The sequence below is a fragment of the Panthera uncia genome, chromosome B1 (assembly GCF_023721935.1).
Source record: "Panthera uncia isolate 11264 chromosome B1, Puncia_PCG_1.0, whole genome shotgun sequence".
In the NCBI taxonomy this organism is placed as follows: domain Eukaryota; kingdom Metazoa; phylum Chordata; class Mammalia; order Carnivora; family Felidae; genus Panthera; species Panthera uncia.
In genome coordinates, this window is record NC_064811.1 from 114,787,466 (window position 1) to 114,814,764 (window position 27,299).

Here is a 27,299-nt window from a genome sequence, read left to right on the forward strand (position 1 = left end):
TTAAGGATATGTTGATATATCTTCACTTTCCCTCTTTATTTTACATTTTTATTCCTTCTAGAATATACCTTCTAGGATGTATAAGAAGAGCAACATAACAAGTCATAACATCTAAGAATACTTAAAGTGCCTGTTTTGTAAAGTAGCATCCTTTTTAGAGTTTCAATTAGTGACGATTCCATATGTATCTGCTTCTGTCTTTCTCAGCATGGCTATCCACAATTACTCAGCATAAAAACACAAGTATCCCATACTTTGAACACATCAGGTCATTAGACACATTCAAGAGAAAGCAACATGACAAATGTCCTATATATCTACCACTTTTCAGAAATGTGACATATAAAGTTAGGCACCGCACATAAACAACTTGCTGAATTATTTTTCCAAGCTAAAATAAATCCGATAAGAAGGCACTGCCTGCAAGAGTTAAGCATTTTATTCCAGAGGATGCTGCCCCCCGCCCAAGTTCCTCATCATCAAGTTATGACTAAGGGAGGACTAGGTATTAGGGGAAAGATTTATGTAAACCCATCAAGATTACTGAGGTTACCTTGAAAGGACGATGCATCTCTGGGCGTTTGTATCGGAGATAAATCAGCCCAGCAACCGCCAGCCCAATAAAAAGCCACCTGGCAAAACTGAGGAAATTCAACAGACTGTAGAGGTCCCCCGAGAAGAGCATTATCATCGTCAAGGGGTGCTGGGGGGAGGGGGAGAAAAACCACACTCAGTGAGTTAAGAGAGAACACAGCTGATAACAAACAATAACATCACTACAAATTATGATGATCTTTTTCATGATTATTTATACTGATAATCTACCACACTGATATTCTGTATTTTCTGCTCTTATACTCCATTATGCAGTAGCAGCGTGAGAAGAACACCATTACCACTTAATCAGAGAGAATTTTATGTGGATGTTTAGTTTTTAGTCGGTTTATTTTTTTTTTTTTCATTTGAGAGAAGAGAATGTGTTTTCAAAGAGTAAAACACCGGATAGCCAATGACTTAAATTTAAAGATCTAGAGACTGAGAGGATTGGTAAATAACTAATGCCCCAGATCAAAAGTGTACCCAATTAGAAAACGCGCAGAGGGCTCTGTAAATGGTTTCTGAGAGGCCCTTGGCTATGCACACACATGAAACATAGCCACTTCTAGGGGATTCTGCCGTCTCCCGAATGCAAAATATTGACCTTTTCTTCCTCCACACTTACTCTGCCCGTGTGCTTGCCATGTGTGACCCTCAAGACTGCAGAAAAGAATGAAGCACAGAGATCAGCTTAGCAATGTCTCTGCAGCTGCACATGCCAAGGACAGCACCACTGATACCAGAGGCTTAAAATGAAAGTCCTCTTCACCGAATAATACATTCTGTTCCCACAAGTGACGTTAACTTCCAGATTCCGCACAGAGAGGATGCATACTTTACAAAGAAATTTCAAGGAAACATTCTGAAACAGATTAAATGCATAGAGCAAAGTGTCCAATGTATTCTACTCTGCTCCCTGACAGCAGATTCCATTTGACAAAAATGTTACAAAGTAGTAGGTAAAAGTGAATATAACATTGCCAATGGGTATTTGAGGACTTTTATACCTTGCACAGTCTTCTGTACCCGACCCTTCACAACTACTTTTCTCTGCATGATGAATTCTATAACTCACATCTCAGATTTGGTGCTTTTATTTCTTCCCTTTAGAGGTGCACTCAAATATTTCCCTTTTTTATAACAGAATCACTGCACTGTCTAGGATTTCATCCAATTTTGCCTCTAATTTTGTGTGCATTTCATTATAAGGGGCCTATGATATGACATCTTGGTGCTGTTGGACTGTGGCTTTTAGGTCCACTTTCAGTATGTAGAAATGGGACTCGTTCTACATTCTTTTCTGTGAGACTCTGTGTCGATGACAGAAGCCAAGGTAATCACTTCCCTTAGACCTCACGCATTTCTACAAAGGTGCAAAAGAAGTGATGTGGTTATTGTCCCATAGCATCAAATACACATCAGAAATACTGAATAAGAAATACTGGGAAGCGATGGAAAATATCCTGCCTCTCACTCTCCACCAAGATATATATAGATCCGATTTAGCAACGAATAGAAAGTAAAGCACTAGCTACAGTCTGGTTTGAATTCCTCTTTGCTAACCCATTATTCAAGCTTCTATCTAGGTATACTTTTTAATATGCATTACCAAAACAATAACAGCTGGCAGAGGAGTGTGCTTGCGGACATGAATCATGGAGAGGATTTCTGGAAGGTGACCCTCTCGAGACGCAACATAGAATAACCTGATGGGAGAAAAATGTGGATGGAGTTGACTGGATAATTGATCATTTCAAAGGGAAAAATCCAGAAACCGAAGAGAACACTTGCATCTAATTGTATACCATATGGTTTGTCATTTCTTAGGAGATCACTTCGGTTTCACTTTTCAGATAAGGCAGAGAATCAAGAGAAATCTGACTTCGAATTTCAGAAAATCTACCAACACATTACATTATTCTTTGAGGGGAAACAATAGCAACATTCGACTCAGCATAGTTCTCCCTACATGTAAATAGCTGAGGGTGAATCTAGTTCTAGATTCTTAGTATTGTATGCGTGCTGTCAATCTGATCCAGCCCAATACATACACCTACACACACATACACGTGCACGCGCGCACAGACATGCACATGTATGACCTTATATTTGTATTTTTCTGATTGGATTTTAATCTTATGTTAAAATAAAGGGGACTTTTGCATCAAACAAAACAAAAGGGACGCACGTGGTGGGGTAGTGATTTCTGGTGTCTCTTGCTTTACTTTTTCTCCTGTCACCTTTAGAGAAACAGAGATTTTATCACCAGAAATAAAATGCTGTTGTTAGACTCTGTAGACATACTATAAAAAAAAAAAAAAAGAAGAAGAAGAAGAAAAAGAAAAAGAAAGAAAAGAAAAAGAAAAAAGTTCCCTGCCAGGCTTCAGTGTAGGCTATGAGTAGACAAGCAGTGCCCTCTACTGGGCAGAATGAGACATGCTATTGATACTTGGACGAAGACTTGGATCTTACATGTCTCTTTAAAAACAACAGGTTTGGAGGCACTATTTCTTTTCTTTTTAAGCCTACTCTTATCACATCCAATCTCAAAAACAGAAATGCATTTCTGGAAATGCTTGAACTCGCTCACCTGGAGACAGCAAACACACCACCATTCATGGAGCCAAAGCAGGAGAGGGCAACAAAGATCGGAACTGCTAATGAGAAATTTCCCAGTAGCCGCTCAGAAAAGGTCTAGTGAGAGACAGAACGAAGCAAATTAATGCTCTGCCAGAAAGTGGAATAAAATGAAACAGTTTAGTCCAAACTCGCTCTCTGACTTTCTTTTTTAGTCTGGTGATACGTGTATGCTTTATAATCTTTTTTTGTGGTGAGGGTCAGGCTAACTTCTTAGACCATAATCAAAAGCAGTATCGTGGCATTGCTTTTTGCAAAACTATGGCCAAAGGTCTAAATAAGCACCTTCTCTCTACTTTCAAAAAGCAACGATCCATTTATTGAATCTTTATTAACTATGATGTCTATCATCTCTGATTCTGGTAAGTAAAAAAAAAAAAAAAGCTCGATTCAGAAGTTCTCCCACTGGAGACAGAAATCCTTCAATGCCTTCTCTTCAACCTGGAAAGCCACATTTTTATAGTGAGGTACAAATGTACACTGAGAAGTATTACAGATAACTTGTTTCATATCCCAATCCTCCTGTTAGGACACAAAGTATACTGAGAAATAATTGATGACTTAATCGCTTATCTCACCTATATACGACGACTTCCAAAAATCTTGTGCCTAGAATAATCACATTAGCTGAATCTCTCTGTATTGAGTCACTCCCTCCCTCTCAGGGATCTGCCAGTTCCTTCTGTGGTTTCCCATAAAAAGGCTAGAATACAAATACAAGCTTGAGAAGATCAAGCCACAGAAAATATGAAAGATAAACAAAACTTCCAAAATTTCCTTTCATGCCATAGTATATGCAACACTGCAAATTTCCATGAAGGATGTATTTTCAAAAAAAAACAAAAAACAAAAAACGAAAACCCAACAACCACTATGTGGGATTCTTTAGTTGTCCTTGATGCAGCTGGTGCTATGTAATTAATGGGCCACGTTGCACTCAAAGAGTAAGTGCTGCCCTTTGTCTGGGAAGATGAGATGACTGACCCGACATTAGCAAACTTTGTACGTTTGGTTGTCTGTTAGGACTTACAGCAGTGGCAAAGTCTTGCTTTAATACAGTGAACACGCACGGAGGTTCACACGAAATGAGATAATTTGTTCCCTGTGGATGTTGCCGATATGAGGTAATAGTGACTATTTTAAAAGGAACTGACATCTAGCGATGGGAAGTTATATTTTCACCCTTCATTGTTATGAGGTCACAAATAAATGCTCCTTTACCAGCTAAGTTTTGATACAAAATAAAAGTATGTGTCACAGAATAACATTCCTGTAACATGACCTTTGAGAGCAAAGATGGTCCTGAGGTCAAATAAATTTTGGAAAGTGTTGTAAAATTATAAGTATCCACTTCTTAGGGAGTTAAAATGCACATTAGCATCTTTAGTATTCTGAGAAGTGCTAGAGCAATGACATCTGCTTAACTTTGAATAACTCAGTATTTCCTAAAATTAATAATATCCCATTACTGGTATTCAAAAGGATATACTAGAAAAAACAAATACGTATGGTCCTTTGGAAATTCTTAAGTGGTGCTTTGGAAAAAAGATTTGAACTCAGCATTTGAAAAGTTTATGAACAGGAAAGAATAAAGAATAAATCACAATTTGCATGCCAAAAAATACATTCATTTAAGTTCAGTAACTGCCCACCTATCCTTAAAGTCACGTTGCAAAAGTATCTTCTATTCAACATGCACATGTGGAAATGCATTTCCCAGCACATATATGTGGAAATGTTTTACAGGAAACGAACAATGTAGGAAACCATATAGGACTTTGGCTGTCTCAGTTAAATGGAATTGCTAAGGTGTGTTCTAAATTTTTTATATACTCATTATCATTCAGGTCAAGAAAAGATTACTGAATTTCAAAACACTTTCTGCTGGAGGGAACTACTGTAAAATTGCATCAACTCATTAACCTAAATTCAAATTGGCATGTTCCCAACTTGGACTTACCACTGCCACTGCATTTGAAAGCAACAGCTCCTCAGCACTAATGGTCGTAAAGTAGGCCACATTTGTTAGCACGTAGCCGGTGGTGACGATGGCCATGGATATACAGATTGCAAGGGGGATGGTTCTGAAATGCACAAAGGAATTGCTTATTAGTCATCTTTTGTTAGTCATTCTCTGAAAGCAAAGACGATAGGATAACAGGCTGATTCAGACAAAGACTAAAATGGTGTACACGATAATTACAGGATCTGTTGTTGTATGTGTGTTTTACTGGGGAGAAGTACTACATATTCCTTTGTAATTTGATAAGGTCCATGGGAGCAGATACTTCATTTGTCTTCTCTACTTCTCTACCCCCAGAACAAATGGGTCTATCCCATTCTGGTCCCCCGTAAATGCCATAGCAGTGTTTCTCACACTTGAGCATACAGCCACCTCCTGGAAGGCTTCTCAAAACACAGTTTGCTGAACCCACCTTGAGTTTCTGATTCAGTAGGATTTGCATTTCTGACAAGTTCCTGGGCAATTCCCATGTGACTGGCCAGGGGACCATTCTTTGAGAACCATGGTCCTCTATACCTCTCTAATACTAAGTTACTGCCTTGATACCTTTCTAACACTAACCTTCAGAAAGGTCTTTCCCATTCAGTTTTTCCCCTTCGGTAGCTTCCCTCGTCAGCAAGTAAGTTGCACGCTTTTGGAAGCATGAGAGCAAGATATATCTCCCTTTCTCAATGATAGTAATGATAATTTTATATGTAACACAAAAAGCACAGAAGTGCTCACAATAATGACTTTGCACTGCCCTGCTGTGAGTTCAAAGGAAGCTGAAGATCATGAGTATCTATTAAAGCAACAGTGCAGATAATCCCATGAAATTAGAGGTGACATGCTGTGAAGTACATATGACCGGTCAGTGCTGACACTCGTGGCATCAAGAAGAACCCGGCACAAATGCAATGTTATGTCTTCATTTAATGCACTGGGAAAGCCAGGAGTTACTGACCCTAATAATTTGATTCCATGTTACCGATACACATTACTTGCTTAACATAATCACCTCTTCAGACTCTTTCCAGTTCAAGCAACTTAAACCTTCAGCTCCTTGCACAAAGGCTGATGGGTTTTTTAGCCATAGAGCTTATCAGCCCTCATGGAGCCTTAACCCTGCTGGGTGCCACTAATGAAGATCTCAATATAATTTCTTCCAAGATGAAAATACAGTTCGGAACTTGGAGGTGGGGGTGGGGGGTGGGGGAGGCAGAGTCTGCCTCCCTCCCCAAGCTGGGTACGTTTAGCACACAGAGACCCAGCTCATTATGCTGAACAGCACTATCCCCCGTTGAGAACAGGCAAACCTCGCCAGTCAGCAACTGCCATTCATTATGCTGCTTGGAGCCTGACACTTCCCCTGATCCCCAAAGCCTTAAGCCTTGATGGGGAAACACATTGACCTCTAAATCCTGGCATCCTAATATAAAAGTAGCAGATGTTCCCTTTCCCCAGCGTGAAGAGGGTCATGTGGAATTTTCTGTTAATACCATAACATGCATTGCTAGTTGTGATTGATAAATGCTACATTTAAGCAGAGGAAATCACTGGGCCAATTAGATATAAAGGAGTGAATGGCATAAGACATATGAAAGATGAATTGTTTCTTTGAAAGAAAGGCTACATGTAAACGCAAAGGACTAAGAAGGCGAACGTGAAGGTAGATGAGCAGCTTTTCAACCACTTGCTATATTATTTTAAACTTGAGCCTTTTCCATTTTTATAACATCCCAAATGGTGTGTGAAGCTCTTTCTCTGGGGGAGAGAAGTGGGAGGGAGAAGGGGGGAAAAAGATTCTCTTTCCCTTGCAAGAATGGGATTAAGAAGTGTAAAGTTCCTGTTAATAAAAATTGAGGTGACATTGTTAAGTGCAGAGGAGTAACTAACCTCTTCAGGACGGTACAGTCACATCATATGATGCTACAAATTAGCAGGGAGAAGGCAGTCTGAGATTTGGGCTGTGGCCCTCCCCACATAGAATCCAGTCTCCAAACTCTGCTCTTCCAAGGCTGCCTGTTTCCTGCTTAGAGATTATGGTATGTCTGAGGGAAGTTTTCTAAATTGACTTTAGCAGAAGGAACACTAAAAAAAAATGCAACTTTTTTTCTCAGCTTGTCAACAACAAAAATCACAGCAATAGCTGCTGCCATTAACTTGCTGGGTATTATGTGCCCAGTATTTTATTAGGTGCTTTACATATTTGCCTCATTTTATCTCCCGAATATCCTGTGAGTTAGGAACATCATCACCATTTCATATGTGAGGAAATGAAGTCTTGGAGAGTTTAAATAACTGTTTGAGGATAGACAACTGGTAAATGGGAACCCAGAATTCAGCTGATCCATCCTAGCTAAAGTCAGAGCATTTTAACCACTAAAGCGTTCTCTCTCTCATGCATGTGGACCCTCAGCCTCTTAACTATTCATTTTCAGAGAAATCATAATTGCTGAATATAACATTTATTGCAAAACTCTTCTCAAGCCTGTATTTCTCATGTAGTCATTGAAAATGCATCTTTATTTACTATAAGGGTGGGGAAAAAAACTTATTCCATGATTTTTATAATTTTTCTGTGCAACATGAACTGGAATGTCAAGTGAATGTTTTCAGAAGTTTCGATGTTTAGAAATGGGGTATTTTTTAGATTTAAAAGACAATAGAGGCTCACTTAATACATTTCCCTAGACAGGGGCACCTGGGTAGCTCAGTCAGTTAAGCATCCGACTTTGGCTTACGTCACGATCTCACGGTTTGTGGGTTCAAGACCTACATTGGGCTCTGTGCTGACAGCTCAGAGCCTAGAGCCTGCTTCAGATGCTGTGCCTCCCTCTCTCTCTCTCTCTCTCTGCGCCTCCTCCCTTCCCCCATTCATGCTCTGTCTCTCTCTCTCTCTCTAAAAAATTAAATAAGTAAATTTCCCTAGACCATTTTTACAGAAAAGGATGAAAAGCAAGCATGTCTGCCAGAGAAGCCAAAATGTATAGATTATTAACAATTTTACTATCAGCTCAGATATACTATATAGAGACTAGACCAAAAAATCAAAGGCGTTTACAGCAGAAGACAAAAGTGGGAGAGGGTCCAACCTTGTGGCAATGCATATGTCCAGAAGTAATTCCTCTCTGAGCAAATTAGGCCATGAGAATCGGAGGGGGTGTGGCAAAAGAGCCACTATCTTCTGTCCTTAGGTTCCATTTCACTTTGACAAAGGGAAGGAGGAGAAGGGTTTGTGGCTGCCTTGGCATAAACAGCAATCAATTACAGAGGAAAGCAGTTGACGTATTCAGAAGGGCTTGGCACCGTGTGGTTAACTCCTGAGTTTCAAGCATCAAAGCTTAAGAGCCACTGGGTGAGCTGATAAAAGCTATTAGGCCATGCCAGAGCAATCTTTCTGGAGGCTTTAGATGCAGAGGGCAGATAAGCACGGTTAGCAACTCCAGATTAAGGCAAATGGCACATGATAATAAAACGAATTAAAGGAACTAGCAGACCACTGGTATTTCAAAGCCTCTGTGTTCTTGTGAGGTATCCTTCAACTCTAAGTGCAACAAAAGCATTGTCTTTAAGCTGAAGAAAAAGGACTCGCACCTATGAGCGCTGCCCTTTTTCAAATGTTTATGCATGTTTGTGATGATTAACAAAACACAAATGTATTTTGAAGCGTTACTCCTTAAGACCTCTAGTCATTGTACATAACCTTCTCAATTAAGGGCCATTAAGTATGTGAGAATCCAATAATTTTATTAGCTGCACTTAGTTTTCAGCCAAAAGGCCTTGGAGAGTCTTCTTTTCCCGTGGGTTTATTTTAAATTGGCACCTATAACCAGTCTATGTCACACATGGATAAATATTTGTTTTATTTGAAATTGTTAAATAGAACTGTCTGGAACATCTGCTTAAAAATGCTTCATTCTAAGGAATAGACTTCCCCAGGAACCCAAAAGGTCCCCAAAGTAATGGCTGGTAGCTTACATTTGTGTAATCTACAAAGCACTGACAAATACGTTTTATCTTCAAATATACACATGCCATTTCAAATCCTTTGTGGAATGAGAGAGAGTATAAACAAATAACAAACAAAATTCACAACAACCGAATGAAATAGGTTCCTGAAATGATTCCCACCATTTCCAAATGAGGAAACCAAGGCTCAGAAAGGTTAAGTGCTGTGGCCAAGGCCACAAAAATCCTAAGTGGGAGGGCTGCTACTTGAACCTTCCAGCTCCAAGTTTCACATTCACGGTATATCCTGCCATGATATCATGGCTGCTTTGTGCCTACTTTACCTCCCTGTATAAGATCCCTAGGATTCTTACATGCTGACAAAGATATATTTTATATAAGTAGCACAAATATCAGAAGGCTGAATGTAACAATGCGACACATTTTAAGCCAAGTGTATTTCTTCATGCACCAAACAGTGATCACAAATAAACTTGCAAATAATGCAGCATAGAACGCATGTTTTAATATGCTTTGCAACTGTATGACAGAGCGTCAGAAATGACCATTGTTTCCAGTGCTTTGCATTGGCTAAAAACAAAAACTCTTGCTACAAACACAGAATGAGTAAATCTAGCTTGATTCTCCAGATACCTGAGGATACCTGAAGGTTACAGGGATTTCTGATTTTCAAACCATATGAGTAATTCGGTAATCCCTTGAATTTGGGATAGTCCTAAAATTGTTTTGTAACTTGACCAAAATCTTCTGAGATTTGTGTGAAACAAAATAAGTTTCACACAATCCCCTGTGTTGGATACATACAGTGGGGACCACAGAACTCACTGATCCTAGGGCATCTAAAATTGTCTTTGAGCCGTGGAACTGGGCATGATGACAGTCAGTTCTGTTAAAGCCTACTCTTTTGTGTTCAAGAATCTTCTATGAGAAGTGATTGATGCTTCACACTTTCTATTTAAAAATCATTAATATTTTCACATGCACTGGTGACATGCAGGAGAAAGGAGGGAGGGAGAAAAGGAAGGATTAAGAAGAACAAGAAAATGGTAAACTTCTCAATATATGAGATAGAAAAAAAAACTAAAACATTAATTTTCAGAATATTTTAATTCTATTAATAAACTAGGCACTATTTATTTATATATAATTGAAACATAACTGTGATTCATCTCAACGCCAAGTATTCAAAATTATATTAAGTACCAGGGGCCCCTGGGTGGCTCAGTCGGTCAAGTGTCAACTTTGGCTCAGGTCATGATCTCACAGTGTGCGAGTTCGAGCTTCACATCAGGTTCTGTGCCAACAGCTCAGAGCCTGGAACCAACTTCAGATTCTGTGTCTCCCTCTCTCTCTGCCCCTCCCCTGTTCATGCTTTTTCTCTCTCTCTCAAAAATGAATACACATTAAAAAATAGTAATAATAAAAAATAAAATTATATTAAGTAGCTTTTGATTCCAAGTTTTTATTTTAGAATCATAGTTGTTTCACACTTTCTTTATAATTGCCCTAGGAAGACCTTGAAAGCTTTTCTGTAGAACTGACACAGAAATGACTCAACCATCTCTTATTTCCCTTTTTTGGATCCACTGATGAATTAATTAATTATTTTTTGCTGAATCACTCTGTTTACACACTGCTGTTAATTTCATCTCACTCCTCAAACTTCAGTCATACGTTATGGACAAAAAGATAAGTAAAAAGTACACCTTAAAGAAAATCAATCCATATTTTTCATTCACATGGTTTTTCTTGTATACATTTTTATACACTCTCCCTGATTCCTGCTCATACCGAACTCTCCAAAGAGCCCTGGACACATAATTGTACTACCTGGCTATGTGATTTCTGACATTTCTAGCAGGGATTGAATTACAAATAAGTGTATTTGATAATTTTCCAGGACTTGAAACAATTAGATTACAGATGGCTGGAATCACAAATTCCTCTGTGTGTTTTCAATGATTTTGCCTCATTGTCATTTAGTGCTATCGCGGTATCTCTACTTATCCACTGTGAGTGGGAATCGGGCTGTTAATAACATGAAAGAAATGCACTTGAGGAAACATAGTAAGTAGTGGGGGGAAAGGTGTGGGTTGTCACTGAAAAAAAATGTAGCAAGAGGAAGAACCATGTTCATGTTCTAACTTAATGACAATTTCTGGGCCAAGGATGAACACAGAGATGTGACGAGCAGATTGTCATATAAAGGTACACGGCGATCCCACTGACTTCAGGCATTAAACACCTGCCCTCTGCTCCTTACAATAAGTATCACAGCAAGGCTATGGATGTTTTCACTGAGACACTTTAAATTTCAATACCGCTGAGGTCTAATCTAAATCTCACCATTCTCCATTGTCCACAGATGAAGAACTCCATAAACAGAAAGAGAAGACAGAGAGACCTGTAGAGAGACGTAAGAAATGAACAGACACAGATCAAAAGGCTGCAGGGCTGAAGAAGGCTCATGGGAAAATGTAAGGAGAAAGGTACAGCGAAACCAAACAGAAAAAAGAACATGGAAACTTACAACTCAGAAACATAGGGTGATAAGCAATCAGAAGAATTGGTATAAGCATTTAATCCCTAAAAGAACCCTTCACTTTTTTATCCTATTAGAATAAATTCATCACTAAATAAAATTATTCAGCAAAATGTAGCTTGAGAGTAAATTTTCGTTTGCCTGAGTTTCATACAAAAAAAATTAACATTGTCTACATCTCATTTTTTTCTCATTTTCTAGAGATTTATGGTATGTCTTCTAGATATATTACAGTTATTAGTATTTATCGTGAGTAAGCATAACAATATCAGTAGGCACATTTGAACGTACAAAAACAAAATTGGTTTCCAATAAGATGTTAGCAATTAAACTACCAAAAAGATACATTATTTAAATAACAATGAATTTCACACTGATGTTCAATTCTTATTTCTGCTACACTGTTTTTACAACCCGCCTTTTAAAATTTCATTATTTCCCTCAGGATTTGGCCTGACATACACTAAAAGAATACAACATCTCAGTGAACCGTTCTATCATAACGGAGTTCCCAAGATTCAGATGTATGGCTGAAACATTTAACTCCCTACCACAATTTTGTGTCCCTCTTTCCAGAGCAGAAGTTATTCCCAAGAAGCAGCTACCCGGATAGGCTACATTTGCCAGACTCTCCTGTATCTAGGTGGGAATGGGACTCATTCTTGGTGTCGATTGATGTGGCAAGTAAAGGCCAAGGTGGTTATAAGTGACTTGACCTGACATCCCCCTCCCTAATGGACAGCCATTTGCAGAGAATCCATATAGTGGCAAAGCCACACTAAGGAAGGAAGCGAGGTCACAGAATCAACATGCGTAGGAAAGCCCACCGGTTAGCGAGGGACACCAACTGGAAATCAAAAACGAAATTTTTGATTTTTTAAAGTCCTTGAAAATGTGTCATTTGTTTGCTGTAGCAGCTGGCATTGCCCTAATAAAGGAATGAAAGGCTGCTCATTACATCAAGATCTCAGTTAATTAGTTCATATAAGACTTAAAATTGGTCGTCACCAAATTGTATCCTACATTATATTGTTGTATAATATATAAAATTAAGATATAAAATCCTTAAAATAAGGTCCCAAATTATAAAAATCAACTAAAAACATTCATATCTGAAAACAGTAGGATAGGGAAAATTCATCATTATTCAACAGAGCAAAGATAGACCCCACCGCTCTCTACTTTAAAATACAAAATCCCCTACACTTCTGCCAGTTGCCACCAATTCAACAAAGGTCAGAGCACAATTGCCTCTTGTTTTGACCAAGGACATATAATAAGACAGTGCAATGTTAAATAAATGTAATCTTATGCCAAGAACAAGGCAACATAAAATAAATATACCCACTTTGGCACAGTAAATGGGAATTAGAGTCAAAACCCACTCAGGCCATAAACACATATCTTAGAAGGAACTGATACTATTTCTCTTACTCTGTGCATAAATCAGGTCCGGTCACATTTCTGATCAGTCACACGATAAGAAATGGAACAGGTAAACCTGGAGACGTTCAACCATGACGAAAAACTACTGCACCTACACCAAAAATTGTCTGCAACATTTCCGACCAACAGTGACAAATCTAATTATTAGTAATAATTTCACTTTGATATCTGCTGGTCAGGTAGATAACTGAGTTTCCAGTTAGGTGTTCTGGGAGTCAGAACAGATACTGGACAACTGGTAAGATTACAGACGCCCCCCCTAGTCTCACTCGCTTCAACCAGATCAGTCCTCTTTTACTTACTTTATGCACTGATATTCTGCCACACAACAGAGGCTTTCAAATAGTTTTAACATCACTGCTCTACACTCTACAAGTCAAATTATGTCTTTGGATCAATATTTTGGATCCAATACTGGCTTCTTAAAGTACAGTTTTGAAAATATATGAATTGGTTTCATAAAGGAGCCATATGCGACTGATTATATAGGTATGTGTATATATATTCGACCCTATAAAGTTGAAAATAATTTTTTTTACTGCAACAAGTCCCTATTTATATTCTTAGGGTGATTGAGGGAAAATCTTTTTTTAAAAAATTAAGTTTATTTATTTATTTTGAGGGAGAGAGAGAGAGGAGAGAGAGAAAAAATCCCAAGCAGGCTCCACACTATCAGCACAGAGCCCCACACGGGGCTCGATCCCACGAACCATGAGATCATGACCTGAGCCAAAATCAAGAGTCAGACGTTTAACCGACTGAGCCACCCCGGTGTCCCGAAGGAAAAATTCTTAGAGGAGCCAATAGCTATGGCCTGGCTTTAGTAAGCGGCAAATCCACATGGTAGGGCCACAGAGAACATGACACAACAACCTGATAGAGCAGTAGGGAGAGGCAAGGATGAGAAGAAGTAGGGTTGAGGGGCTAAGTGGCTCGCCCGCTGAGAGAGAGAATATGCCACCGTCAAGAAAGTGGTGATGAAGACACCAGACTGGAACTGTTCATAGCTCCCTGAAGAGGTCACAGAGGTCCACAGAACGGCAGAATCGCCCGCAAGCCCTCCCTCTCCTCTCCGCAGGCTGTCTATTCACAAAGATTCATACGCTCAGCAGAAATGGAAATTTCATGATCTTTTATCTTTCTGCTCAAAAGTTAATCCCCTCCAACAACAAGCTTTTGTGCTTTAGTTTATATTTACTAGCGCCTTTTCTTAGACTACAAGCATTCATAGGCAAACCTCTCACTAGGGATAATTTTTTCAAGTCAGATACACTGGGCAGTGACTGAGGGACTAGGAAAATTAAAGTCATCCTGACATTTACCCACCCTCTCCTTCATAATTTCTCTCTTGGCCCTATTCCCCAAATACCTACAACCAAGAAAAAAATTATACATACCATCCCAGGTGTAAATTTTCTTTTAGCAACATCTTTTCTCTGGAGTTTTACCTTTGATTTTGTTTTAACTTCATAGAATTTTGAAAATTTTTCTGGACTCCAATCCTAAGGTGGAGTCTAGTCACATTCCAGTCACTATAGCAAGGGACTCAAGAGATCACTGGATCTCTCAAGGTTTAAACTTCCTTAACAGTTAAAGAGGGTATTGAGTTAATAGAGTCTAAAGTCCATTTTACTTGAAAGTTCATTATTCAACCACTTTGGCAAATAAAGCTAATCCATAGAGATTGTTTAACAGAACACTTTAAAAACTCAGTGGAACTCATGTACCAGAGCATTCTAAGGAAATGCCTGCCTTTGCCTTGTTCTGTCATTCAGAGGAAGAAATAGGATGCTGACCTTACAATCTCTTCTCCTGAACACTGAAGATTATGATTCTATTCTCAACCAGGAATACCAGCACATCAAAGCACCTTCCATCATTAAAACTTCAAAGTGTCAGCCTGGCTGAAAAAATTGATCATTACAAAAGATCATTTAAAGGAAAAGTGGTCCGTCCATTCTTCCAGATCCTAAAATGGTATCTGTGGATCAGGTCAGACCTCTGGAAGGCCACATTACAAGGTCATATTATCCTAGACACTCATGGAATGTCTTTGCAAATCACTATATTTTATGCCTCAGCTTTTATCCAAACTTCATTGCGAACATAGTTTTAAAAACCATCTGAATTTTAGGAGGACGTTTGTAGCAATATTGTCATTTGCATCCATCAAGCTCTTTATAAAGACTTCATTCATTTCATCAATGTTTATCAAATATCTTCTTTATGCCAGACATTGTAAGTACAGGGATAACGACATCAACCACAACAAAAAGTTTATTCTCTCATGGATGGAATCTAAAATTCAAACAAGAAGACACAGAGGACTCCCCATCTCCCATTCTTAACATGGTTGCCTCCTTCCTGTCAGTTAGACTCATATCAAGTCTCCCCCTCAGAGAAATCTTCCCTCCTTTTTCTAAGTATGCCTCCCCCAATGCCAGAACTACCCATTCCCTATCATTTTCAATATGAAGAAAAACAAAACAAAACGTCTTCTAACTCCTAATAGTTTTTTCAATATCTTTATGCATTCATAATACACCAAATCCTACAAAGAAATGGAGGCCATTCACTGAGCATTACAAAGTGTCCTCAAAGTATTGCCTCTAAATATCTAGTGCAAACATTTTTTAGAGCTGTTGCCAGGACTGTTCATCATCCTCAAAGATACCTCTGCTTTTTGTGTAGCTTGTAACCACATAGGGAGAGAGTTCCTGGCCTCCTTGGTTTCTGGGTTTTGTTGTTGTTGTTGTTGTTGTTGTTGTTGTTTTGTTTTGTTTTTTGTTTTTATTTCTTTTTGCTTTTTATCAATCTTTTATTTCTAAGACATGTGGTTCATTAAAACAGTGAGAGAAGTGGGGCGCCTGGGTGGCGCAGTCGGTTAAGCGTCCGACTTCAGCTCAGGTCACGGTCTCACGGTCCGTGAGTTCGAGCCCCGCGTCGGGCTCTGGGCTGATGGCTCAGAGCCTGGAGCCTGCTTCCGATTCTGTGTCTCCCTCTCTCTCTGCCCCTGCCCCGTTCATGCTCTGTCTCTCTCTGTCTCAAAAATAAATAAAACGTTAAAAAAAAAAAATTAAAAAAAAATAAAAAAAAAATAAAAAAAAAACAAAAAAACAGTGAGAGAAGATAAGTATTTTGGAAGATACAACTTGGGATTTAAGAAATTTTTTGAATAGAAGTTTGTTTACAATAGTGATGGGAGGACTCATAAAACTTATAAATTTAAATTACTTCAACCAAACTATGTTATCATCTTGACTCTTTCTTTTACCTTGTTTTCACAGCCATGAGACCAAAACTGCACAATCCTCCCAAAAGAAGACTTGAAAAAAATTAATAAATCAAGCCATGAAGAGAAAAAAGGGGGAAAAAATGTTAAGAGGCAGCTTTAACACAGAAAAGAAATATTTATTCTACCAAACCCTCATGAGAATTCTAAATTATTAAATCTCTGAGTTCACCTGATTTATGAACAGGATAACACAGCCCCTAGCCAAAATCATTTTTAATAAAAAGCAGGAAACCTCCTGAAGTTCATCTCAGATTTAATATCAAACACAGCAGCCACACATGAACATTTCCCCATAAAACACAAACACAGCACGGCACAATCTTCTGGCAGCCATCAGTGGGGCGTCAGCAATACAAACAAACAGGGTGTTTGAACCATGGGAGGGATCAGGCCTCACAATCTAGACAAAGCAGCCAATAGAAATGAAACACAGGCTGAAATGATGTCAATGAGGAAGGGAGAGGAGTTCAAGGAAGACTCATTTCTAAATATATTAGAGCAGTCAGCTCATACTTCTGGTCAGAACACTGAGCTTCCTGGTTGACTGTTACATTTGAGAGAGCAACACAAGTGTATTTTTGTGTTGAATTTTATGCATAAATTTAGAATATACCAAAGGAATGGAAACCAGCACGAGAAAACAAAGGCTAGTAATTAAATAATCCAACATTGCCATTCTCATCCTGCAAAAAAAGTAGTAAACATCTAAAAGATGCATAAAAATATGATTCAAATATTTTCCAACAGGTATTTGGTCCAAAGGTAAGAAAGATGTCAAGGGGAAAAAAAAGTATCTTATTCTTTTTCATGTATGTTTGCTTAGGAACTGTGTTTATTACCATGTTCATAACCTATGTGGTAAGGGATTTCTTCTCAGGAATATAAATTCAACTAGTTGGAGATATATAAAATAATTAACTTCATCCATATTTAATCCCATATAGGGAAGTTTCAGCAATTATAAGGATCACAAGGAAATGGGTTTTTTCATGTTTCCACTGATATTTCCATTAATATTTTGGTATTTGGTATTCAGTTAAAAAATATTCTGGAAAACAGAAAATCATTATAAAAAGTACTCTGTTAGTAGAGTACAGGGATTAAAAAAGAAAGGCCAAAAGGGGAAAAGTAAGACTCATATCACTGGCAGATGCCTTGTAGGTTACTTTAATTAGTTAGTATTTTCAAAATCTGAAAGAAGAAAACAAATTAATAATTAACTATAGGATACAGGGAAGGAAATTTTGGGACTATAAAGGATTTAACCATACATGTAGAATAATTTTATTTAGGGCAAATTATATTGTAAAATAATGCTACCAAGATAATTTGAAAATTATGAACTTTAAATTTCTAAGAATGATACAGTTTTTCCTCATATTCATGAAAAGCCACCTCCGTATAAATATGTTATACTAATTTATTCAGGGAATTTATTATTTATATTAATTTGTTCAGAGAAAAAAAAGTAATAATTAAGGCCATCTTTCTGTCCAGATAACAATATTAAAACTTTCAGTAAAAATTGTATAGTAATTGGCTGATGTATCAATAGAAAGACAAGTACAACAGAATAGATCACTTTGAAATACAACAGTATATAATGTAAAAACAATATATAACAATTGTCATACTTTATAAGTATTATAAACTAAGTAAGTAAATATCATAAACTAAGGGGTGATAGGACTATTCAGTAAATGCTAGGATATTGGAAAACTGGCTGGTTGCGGGGGGGGGTGATTAAAAGCCTACATTCATTATGTCATGCTAAAGAAATCCATTCCAGATAAGTTAAAAGGCTTAATGTCAAAAAGAAGAAACAAACAAACAGAAAATATGAGTGATATTTAAATGATCCAGGGCTGAATAAAGATTTATGATATCAAACCAATATACAGAAATATTAAAAAACTCATATTTAAATGTAATCAATATAAATACTAACTTATTAAATTAGTACATATAAATTCAAAGTTCTATAAGCTAAATCATAAAGAAAATTTAGTTACATGAAAAACTGAGGCCAAATTTTGCAATCAATATAATAAGCAATTAGTACCCATAATATATAAAGAATTCTGTTGGGGCTCCTGAGTGGCTTAGTCAGTTAAGCATCCGACTTTGTCTCAGGTCATGATCTCACAGTTTGGGAGTTCAAGCCCCGCATTGGGCTCTGTGCTGACAGCTCAGAGCCTGGAGTCTGTTTCAGACTCTGTGTCTCCCTCTCTGTCCCTCCCTGGCTCATACTCTGTCTCTCTCTCACTCTCTCTCTCTCAAAAATAAAATAAACATTAAAAAATTAAAAAAAAAAAAGAATTCTGTTGAATTACAAATATTCATGCCTCAAAATGTCAATCACATACAGCTACTAAACTTGGGACAAGTATTAAGCCTTATATGTGATTTAAAAAATGTAATTTAAAACAATGAGCTATCACTTTTGCTTTTCAATTAACAAAGATTTTTGTAAATTATAGTCAATGCTAATTAAGTGTTCTTAACTATTGCTGTTGAGTGAGGAAACGGATGTACCCAATTTGGAAAGCAACTTGGCAACACAAAAAGAGACTTTTTTGAGAGTCCATCACCTTTGACATAGTACTTCCCTTTCAGCAATCTTCTTAAAAAAATAATTGAATATACAAAAAGATTTCTATATTAAATGCATAATACATCACTTTCACCCTAAAAGAAATTGGAAGCATTTTAATGCTCCCAGAAACATGAGTAATTGTTGGTATACCTACCCAATGAGATATTATACCACCATTAAAAATGGCGTTTACAAGGATGTTAGAGATCTAGGAAAATCCAATGAAATGACATTAAGTGAAAAAAAGCAGTATAGGTCTAGATGAATAATAAGTGCAAAAAACTTGGGGTGCCTGGGTGCTTCCGTCAGTTAAGCATCATGGTTCGTGACATGGAGCCCTTTGACGGGCTCTAAGCTGACCAGCGTGGAGCCTGTTTGGGATCCTTTCTCCCTCTCTCTCTGCCCCTCCCCAACTCACTCTCTCTCTCTCTCTCTCTCTCTGTCTCAAAAATAAATAATAAACCTAAAAAAACAAAGAGCTAAAGCTGAGCAAATCTAGAGGCAGACAGACTTCATGGTGCCATCGAGCTGCGGGGGATACAACAGTGAATGACACAGATGGAGTCCTGTGTCAGTAAACCCCCTGACCCCCATAGGGGAAACAGACAGTAAACAAACACATAAATCTATAATGTAATGCCAAAGTTACAAAGAAAAATGCATATGTGCATTTATCCCAAGTAATATAATGCAATACAGACGTGCGTGGAACAAACACACGCACATACACGCACGGGGGGAGGGGAAGCAAAACATCAGAGTAACAAGTGTTTTTATTTTATGTAATCATGACCTAATAGGTGGTTTTACTTTTCTTCCACATAATTTTTGGTATTTTAAAATTTAACTATTATTTATTATTAAAATGAAGAAAGACCACACACCATTATGAAAAAATACTATGAAAATCATAAAGTTTTAATTTTTCTAATAGGGTACAGGATACATAGAAAGAAGCTTCCTTTCAATTACTTGATTAAATGGATCACCTGACCGTAACTGCTAGGTGGAAATTTGTATCCTATACACTTAAAAATGGGACAAGATGTTGTCTGTTAGGAGAAATATGAGAACAAGATAGTCAGGATGTCCCGTGCTCTGGGCTGCCTCTTGGATGGGAGATGTGGAGCTGGGAAGGCCGGGCCAAGAGGTGAGGGAACTGTGCAGGGAGATGCCTTAGAAACAGCAACACCGGGAGCAGAAGTAGCCTGTCTTTTGAAGAACAGGAAACTCTGGCCCTGCCTGGTCAGACTTGCATCATAAACTTGATGGTTTGAAAGCACCTACATATCGAGGCTGAAGCTGTCTCTCTCACTGCAGTTCAGAGTTCAGGTTGTAGCCCAAAAAGACAAAGGGCTCCGTGTACCAGGGAGGGATGTTGCTGAGTTCAATCTGCAGCTGTCTTCTCTCAGCATTTGCCACTGATCGACTCTCCTTGGCCAGAGGCCGTGACATTAGGAGGATCGAATAGCTAAACACTTACATACATTTAAAATACATTTAACCTTTCTTCCACCAGACCCTGAGCAGCTACAAAACAGCTTTTTCGAATCATGATCTCCTCTTGCTATCTATCTCACTCATTTCTTTTGTCATTTTCTGGCTCAAAATGAAGTTAATCGTGTCTTCTATATCAATTTCTCTTTTGCTTGCCTCAGGCCAGAATATGGGAAGTGAGATTTTGATTGTTTGACAATATCAATACAGAAAAATTAAATATTGTTCCCCCCAAAGAGATATCAGAACTATTTTAAGAATCAGTTTTATCTGTAAAAATGTTAGAGAAAATAAAAAGTAGCTATTTCCCTACAGGATCCTAACATTTCAGCATTTCCTAGTCATAAAGTTTCTGTTTTAATCTTGTAACCAAATGACCTTCAATAAACGACCTGGAATAGATTATTTAATTCAGCTAGCCTAGGACCCCTTTCATTACGTGTTTGAAAAACAGCTTTAGAAAGTCGAATGCAGGCAAATGTTAATGCTTTTATACATTTTAAAAGGCAGTTTTGTTCCATTCTCAAATAACATACAGGTCACTCCTAATGATTACATTCTTCCCCCAGCTAATTTTGAGGCTACAATCTTGCCATATCCATCACTCTTAGATCTGTAGTCAACAAGGCTAAATGTTTGAAAAGAGGACTAGAAAGGGATCAGTATTTTAAATATAAACAAATGTAAACACAGACAAATTAATCCATCTCTCTGGCTTCAACTCTTTTTCTTTACAATGAAAGGGATAGGAAATTTGATGGCTACTTTCCTCCCGATTCAAAAATCCCAGGCCTTTGTGATATATTTTCTCAAGGTCAAGTTCACTGTGTTTTTAATTGTAACAGTGAGTTAGTCTAATAAACTAGGCCAGCCATGCCAGCATGTGAATGGAAGAAGGGAAACGAGTGGAGAACTAGTTATTATGTGCACACAGGTAACGTGAAAACTGAAACAACTTGGAAATTTTGAGACATCTTCGCATCCCTTGCTATCTACCCCTAAAAGAATGACCATGACAGTAGAATGTCAGGGAAAAATAAAAAGGTGACATCATGAAAGGCCAACAGGAGAGATACTTTGGAGGAAGTGAGATATGAGGGGTCTATATAAAGCTGTGTGATGAGGCAACCAACGAGGCTCTAGAAATGACTGCTCACAAAGTCATGCTTTATAATCTTTAGTCTCTCTTATTTTGTGATAAATGAATATATGTCAAAAGCTTTAGTTTTACATATTATGAAATATCTGAGTGCTATGCCACAGACTTAATTTCATAAATTATCTTCCCTGTAATATTGTATATCTCACTATATGAAACAGTGGCCATGGTATTTAATCACTGCATTCTCAACTATTATGCTTTAGTATTGATTATTATCAAGCTTTTGCCACAGATAGCTCTCCCTATCTGTTCCACACATCTAACTTTAAAAGAGAGAAAGAGAGAGAGAGAGAAAATGAGAAAAGGGACAAATGAGAAAATGACACAGTAGTAAACAGTTATCCGGGTAAACCATCTGACCATTAAAAGCTATGAGCATGTCTCCTTAGAAAACCAACAAAGCACTATATGTTTTTGAAAAACAACCTCCAGTATGAGAGATTAGAAATGCCTAACTCTGAGACTGAGAGAATTTGTGATTCCCGTGGCAAAGTATTTCAAACAAGGGTGTCTTTTACCTTATAATGATGGATTTCAAACCCAACATTTAACTAGTGCAAAAGAAAGAAAGAAAGAAAAAGAAAGAAAGAAAGAAACAAACAAACAAACAGTTTGGCCAAATTCACAAATCCTGATCTGATAATCCCTCTTTGATTACAAATGAGCCAATGACATGTTTCATAACAAAAATAAGAAGTAAATGGTTTATCATTAAATAAGTGTCCTCACTGAGCAAAGTATTGTCAGAAGCATCGGTATATTATTTCTAATTCTCATAAAAACTCTACAAGGTAAGCATTAGAATATCCATTTAACAGATGGCTAAAGCAATGAATATCTATATTTTAAAGTTATCACAAATCTCTCTCTCCCCCTTTCTCTTTCTCTCTCTCTTTCTCTTTCCTCCTTTCCTCTCCCTCTCCCTCTTTTTTCTCCTTAGGTAGGCAACATAAAATATTTATTATTATGAATAAATAAATCCATCTGGACTGTTGGAAATGTCTAATGCTTAAAGTAATAGACCTATCAGAGAAGATACCTCTTTACATAGGCAATTCCCTCATAATATATATCTAGACTCTTGAGACAAATAAGAAACACATAGAAAAAGACTAGTACTAACAACAACCTGCAGCACACAAGTTTATAGACCATTTTATACCTTCTAGGCACATATTATAAAGAACAATAAACAAAAGTCAGGATTCATCATCACACACATTTGATAATTTGATCCTCTACCATTCTTTTTCCATAGCTGAGAAGTCAGAGGCTCAGAGAGGATAAATAATATAGCTATGATCACAAAATTACATAACTCTAGAACCAGAACTAGAACTTTAGTCACTAGACTCCAGGTACAGAGCTCTTTCCACAACACCAACGTGAATCTCACTGTGCTTGTTGGTTCCCAGCCCAAATCTTCTCCTGTAATGGCATTGCTATTTCCCTCTCCTCCTTAACCCACCCTTCCCTCGAATACCTAATATGTGAAAGTCAGGTTTTTGCACATCTTGTTTGAAATATTTCCAAATTTGACTTAGGATTCTATCTGACCTTAAAATTTAAGAAAGGGTTTCCTTTATCTCCCTAGCATGTGACATCCCTCGCCAATAACACAGACCATAACACAGTACATGATGCCCCACATTGGTTCGTATATATTCACTGACTTAAATGTAGAACCAAAATATAGAATTAGAAGCAAACTTAGGCAAACTTGGTCTGCCTCATTTTTCCACCTCAGTATCTATAGAATCACGGCTAAATGGTAAGTTCTTTTTTTCTCTATTTTGGGATTTCCAATGCCTAATGCAATTCTCTTGTTTCCATACTTTTGAATATAATTTTATCTGAAAATGAACTTTCTTCTCATTTAACTTGATTTCAATTGTTCTTCCTCTGGCATAGAGAATAAATGATCCGATCTTTTTCATTAAAAGAAAAAAAAAGAAGACAACTCTATTTTTTCAAGAGTATATGAACACCACGTTGACTCATCCATGTTCTCTAAGCAGTTTAGTTCATATCTTTGAGCTGGGACAATGTGGCCATTATGATGCTATTTGCCAGAAAATTCTATCACATGATTTGCCACCATGTCTGACTGTAATAATGGGTTATGTCCAGGAAGCAATTAACTTTTCACAGACATTTGCTTTTATTGAAAATAAACATAAAACAAGACTTAAATGTGACCTTTTGGATTATAACTCTCCTTAAACTGTACATATGTCAAAAAAAGGAAAATCCACTGAAACTGCCATCAGGTTCATCTTCCCTAAACACAACTTCATAGACCAAAAACTTGTACCATACCACCACTCACCACATCCCATTGGCTACTGGATCAGGTCCAAAATTCTTCTAATGGAGGCTCATCCCATACCAGCATCCACATCGTACCGCCATTTTGCCTTCTTCTCTTCTTTACAATCTTTTCTTTAGCTAGAGCAGTCTACACATTATTCCTTGAAACCATGGCTTTGTGTATGCCCATCCCCTGTTGAAATAGTTTTATTTCTCTATTCTACCTTTGTAAATCTTACTCTTCTTCCAACTTCCCCTTCCACAGCAAAGTTACTTTCTTAGTCATTACAACACTTTGTACACCCATGGGTCACTTCTGCTTTGCCTCTCAAAGAGACTAGTTGACATGCTGGAAAGAGTATGAGCTCGGAAGCCAAACAATCCATGCATTGTATCACATTATATCAAACATGGATTATAATCCTAATCTTCTCATGTACTAATTACAGGGCCATGAAAAGTTACTTCACTTCTCAAAGCTTTAACTTTCTCAACTGAGAAATGGAAATAAAATACATCATCTTATTAAAAATAATCTGAAGTGCTACCTTGTAATCCATCTATCACTCAGACAACAAACACTGTTTATATTTTTAATGAAGGCTGTGCATTTTTAAATTAGACATAAATCTTAAAAAAAAAAACATATGGGGGGGGACACAAACTAACACCTGTGTTCTCCTGTTTTAGAACAATCCCATAGCTTCTTTGCCGGAAATAAAAATAAAAATTTAAATACATGACACCAGCCACTCAGGTCAAAACCTTCTTTGGCAGATTTCATAAAGGAGTTTCTTGGTAAGATCGTGAACCTAAAAATAAGTCGCTGCAGTGGAAGTACAAATAGTCCATCCATTATATCTGCACCATCAGCCAGCAGTGTGACGGTGACAGTGTGGGTGTGGGCATACAAATATTTGGTTTCGAAGGAAAAAAAATTCTGCCAAGAAATATATTCTGATTATGATGAGTGAGCATATTGCCACCTAAGGGAGATCAGAGACTACTAAATAAAAAGCAGTTCTCATCATCTTTTGAACCTTTTAACTACTAATGATTGGGTTCTTTGCTGATGATGCAGAACAACTTTTCAAGCTGATTAATAGGTCATGTGTGTAGAAGAGGCACCCCTGTTCATAAAACAATTATGCTAATCCTCTCATTTTTTTTCAAAAATTATGAATATTGTAATCTTTCAAGAATATGGGTGTTGGTTGCAGATGGCATTTGTGTATTACTTGCCGAACTCATTAACATTTTTGAATTTCACATATTTTATCCTCGCAACCCCATGAGAACTTTAATATGGGGATTATCACCCTCTATTTAAAACTGGTAAACAAAGATTCAGAAGCAACGTGGAGGCCTGCCCAAGGTCAAGCAGCTAGTTAAGAGGAGACAGTATTAGAATTTTGATTTTCTAAATGAGTACTCTTTTCAAAGACTCAGTAAGTAAATATTTCCACAGTTCATAAAAGTGAAGGAAATCTTTCTTTATTGGAAAGTCTCGACTTCATTTGACTCATTTTAGATGTTTACATTGGCAATACTGTTTTAGCTTGTGCCTATACAAATTCAAAAGTTGCTCATTTTCCTGAGTAGATCGATAAACTGAGTCAATGTTTGATAATGACTAGAACAAAATTAACAAAACCATTCTTGTGTTTGGCCAGTGCAGATATAATGGCCTGGATGCATACTGTCTCTGTGCCTAAGGAACAACACGGGGTATTCTATTTTTGTGAGGATCTTAAACAACGTTGTATCTGAATGAATGCCAAGCAGCAGGCCACAGACTAGATATTAGTGGTCTAAGAAGTTTTTCACCAAGTATAACCCAGAATGTAAAAGGTATTTATGAGCCACTTTATGGGTACAAACATTAATATTCAAATCCAGGCACAGAGAAAAGTAGCTGATTTCCATAAATGAGAATATGGATGAGGGGAGTCGCTAAAGTGTGAACTCAAAAACAGGAGACAATGTAATGACTGACGTTTACTTCTGATTGCAAAAGTAGTTCCTTTCAGATAAAAGGATTCTAACTCTGTAACCTCTGACTTAATGTCATTCAATTTCTCATCTGGGTTGTACCTATTATAGTCAGAACATTTGCCCTACTCTATTTATGCCACCCAACCAACATTCATCAAACCTTAAAATGGTCATAGAAATTAGCAGGTTCCTAATCAACATGTGAAAGTTAAAAATAATTGTAGCCCAGCTCAGGGAAGTTATAGTCAGTTTGTCATTTTATGTTATATGAATTACATCTGTTTAAAGATATTATAGAAGACATTCATGCATCTGGTGGAAAGCTAGATTACATAGTATTCAAGGTCCCCTCTAATTCTCAAATTCTTTGATTCTACTCATTATACCATTTGTGGTCTCTTATTTTGTAAATAATGAAAGGAAACAGAAACATAAAGTAAAATTAAGACAGCCGCTGTTATTGTACCTAAAACATGAGTTCATGATTCTAAACTCAAAATATAAGCTCCAATAAAATTCAAATTCAAATTTAGATACAAGTACTATGAAAGGATGTAAAACAATCAAAAGCATTGACCTTCAAATTTTTTGGCCACACAATGGGGTTAGCATCCTTAATAAAGACATATGTGAAACTGAGAAATGCAAGAATTTCGATCCTAGGGAATATCAACTACATGTCCCATCAGTGAGAAATTTTTAGACTGAGCAAGGGCAAGGAAGAGTAACTTGGTAACCTTGTTCTCTGAACACAGAACCATCTCTTCTCTGTGACGTCTGGCCAGATACCGACCAACTGCCTCAGTTGCTCAACCAGTATAATTGTACACATATTTTGAAATATATTGAAAAATGGATTCACAAAACTTTTTACATGTATTTCCAGAAGAAATGCACAGAACTGAATGAGCTTAACTTAGGTATCAATTATCAATGATTAAAGAGAAGCACTGTCACATATTAAGATAATTCTAACAATTCCTTATTGTTATTAATAAAGTGCTGCCTCATTTTGCCAAAGAAATCTTTGTTAAGTTGGGTATAAATTCAATTTATGTATTAACTCAATTAGCATAAAATGAATGAATCATTTTTGAGAGATTCCTCCAGCAAATACTTTTACAAATTAATTCTGCTTACTAGTCCAGATTTTTCTAAATGCCTTTATTTACAGTGAGGTAATTTTCTGGGAAATTAGTTTATATACCTTAAGAACATATATCACTTGAGTATTTGTAAAATAAACTC

At 37.2% G+C, this 27,299-nt stretch overlaps 1 protein-coding gene across 5 annotated transcripts in view; it reads right to left on the bottom strand.

Annotated features, from left to right (window-relative positions):
* The window catches only part of SLC7A11 (solute carrier family 7 member 11), a 131,687-nt gene that overhangs the window by 70,228 nt on the left and 34,160 nt on the right, over positions 1-27,299 (bottom strand). For 4 of the 5 annotated variants that reach the window (XR_007457911.1, XM_049631188.1, XM_049631187.1 and 1 more), the window contains exons 7-10: positions 5,195-5,318; positions 3,188-3,291; positions 2,207-2,303; positions 554-703 (exon numbers count right to left, since the gene is read on the bottom strand). Coding sequence is in view for 4 of the 5 variants with exons in the window: in XM_049631188.1 (XP_049487145.1) it covers positions 554-703; positions 2,207-2,303; positions 3,188-3,291; positions 5,195-5,318 (475 nt within the window). In the remaining variant the exon portion in view is untranslated. The remainder of the gene's footprint in view (positions 1-553; positions 704-2,206; positions 2,304-3,187; positions 3,292-5,194; positions 5,319-27,299) is intronic. The other variant, XM_049631189.1, reaches the window with a different exon arrangement.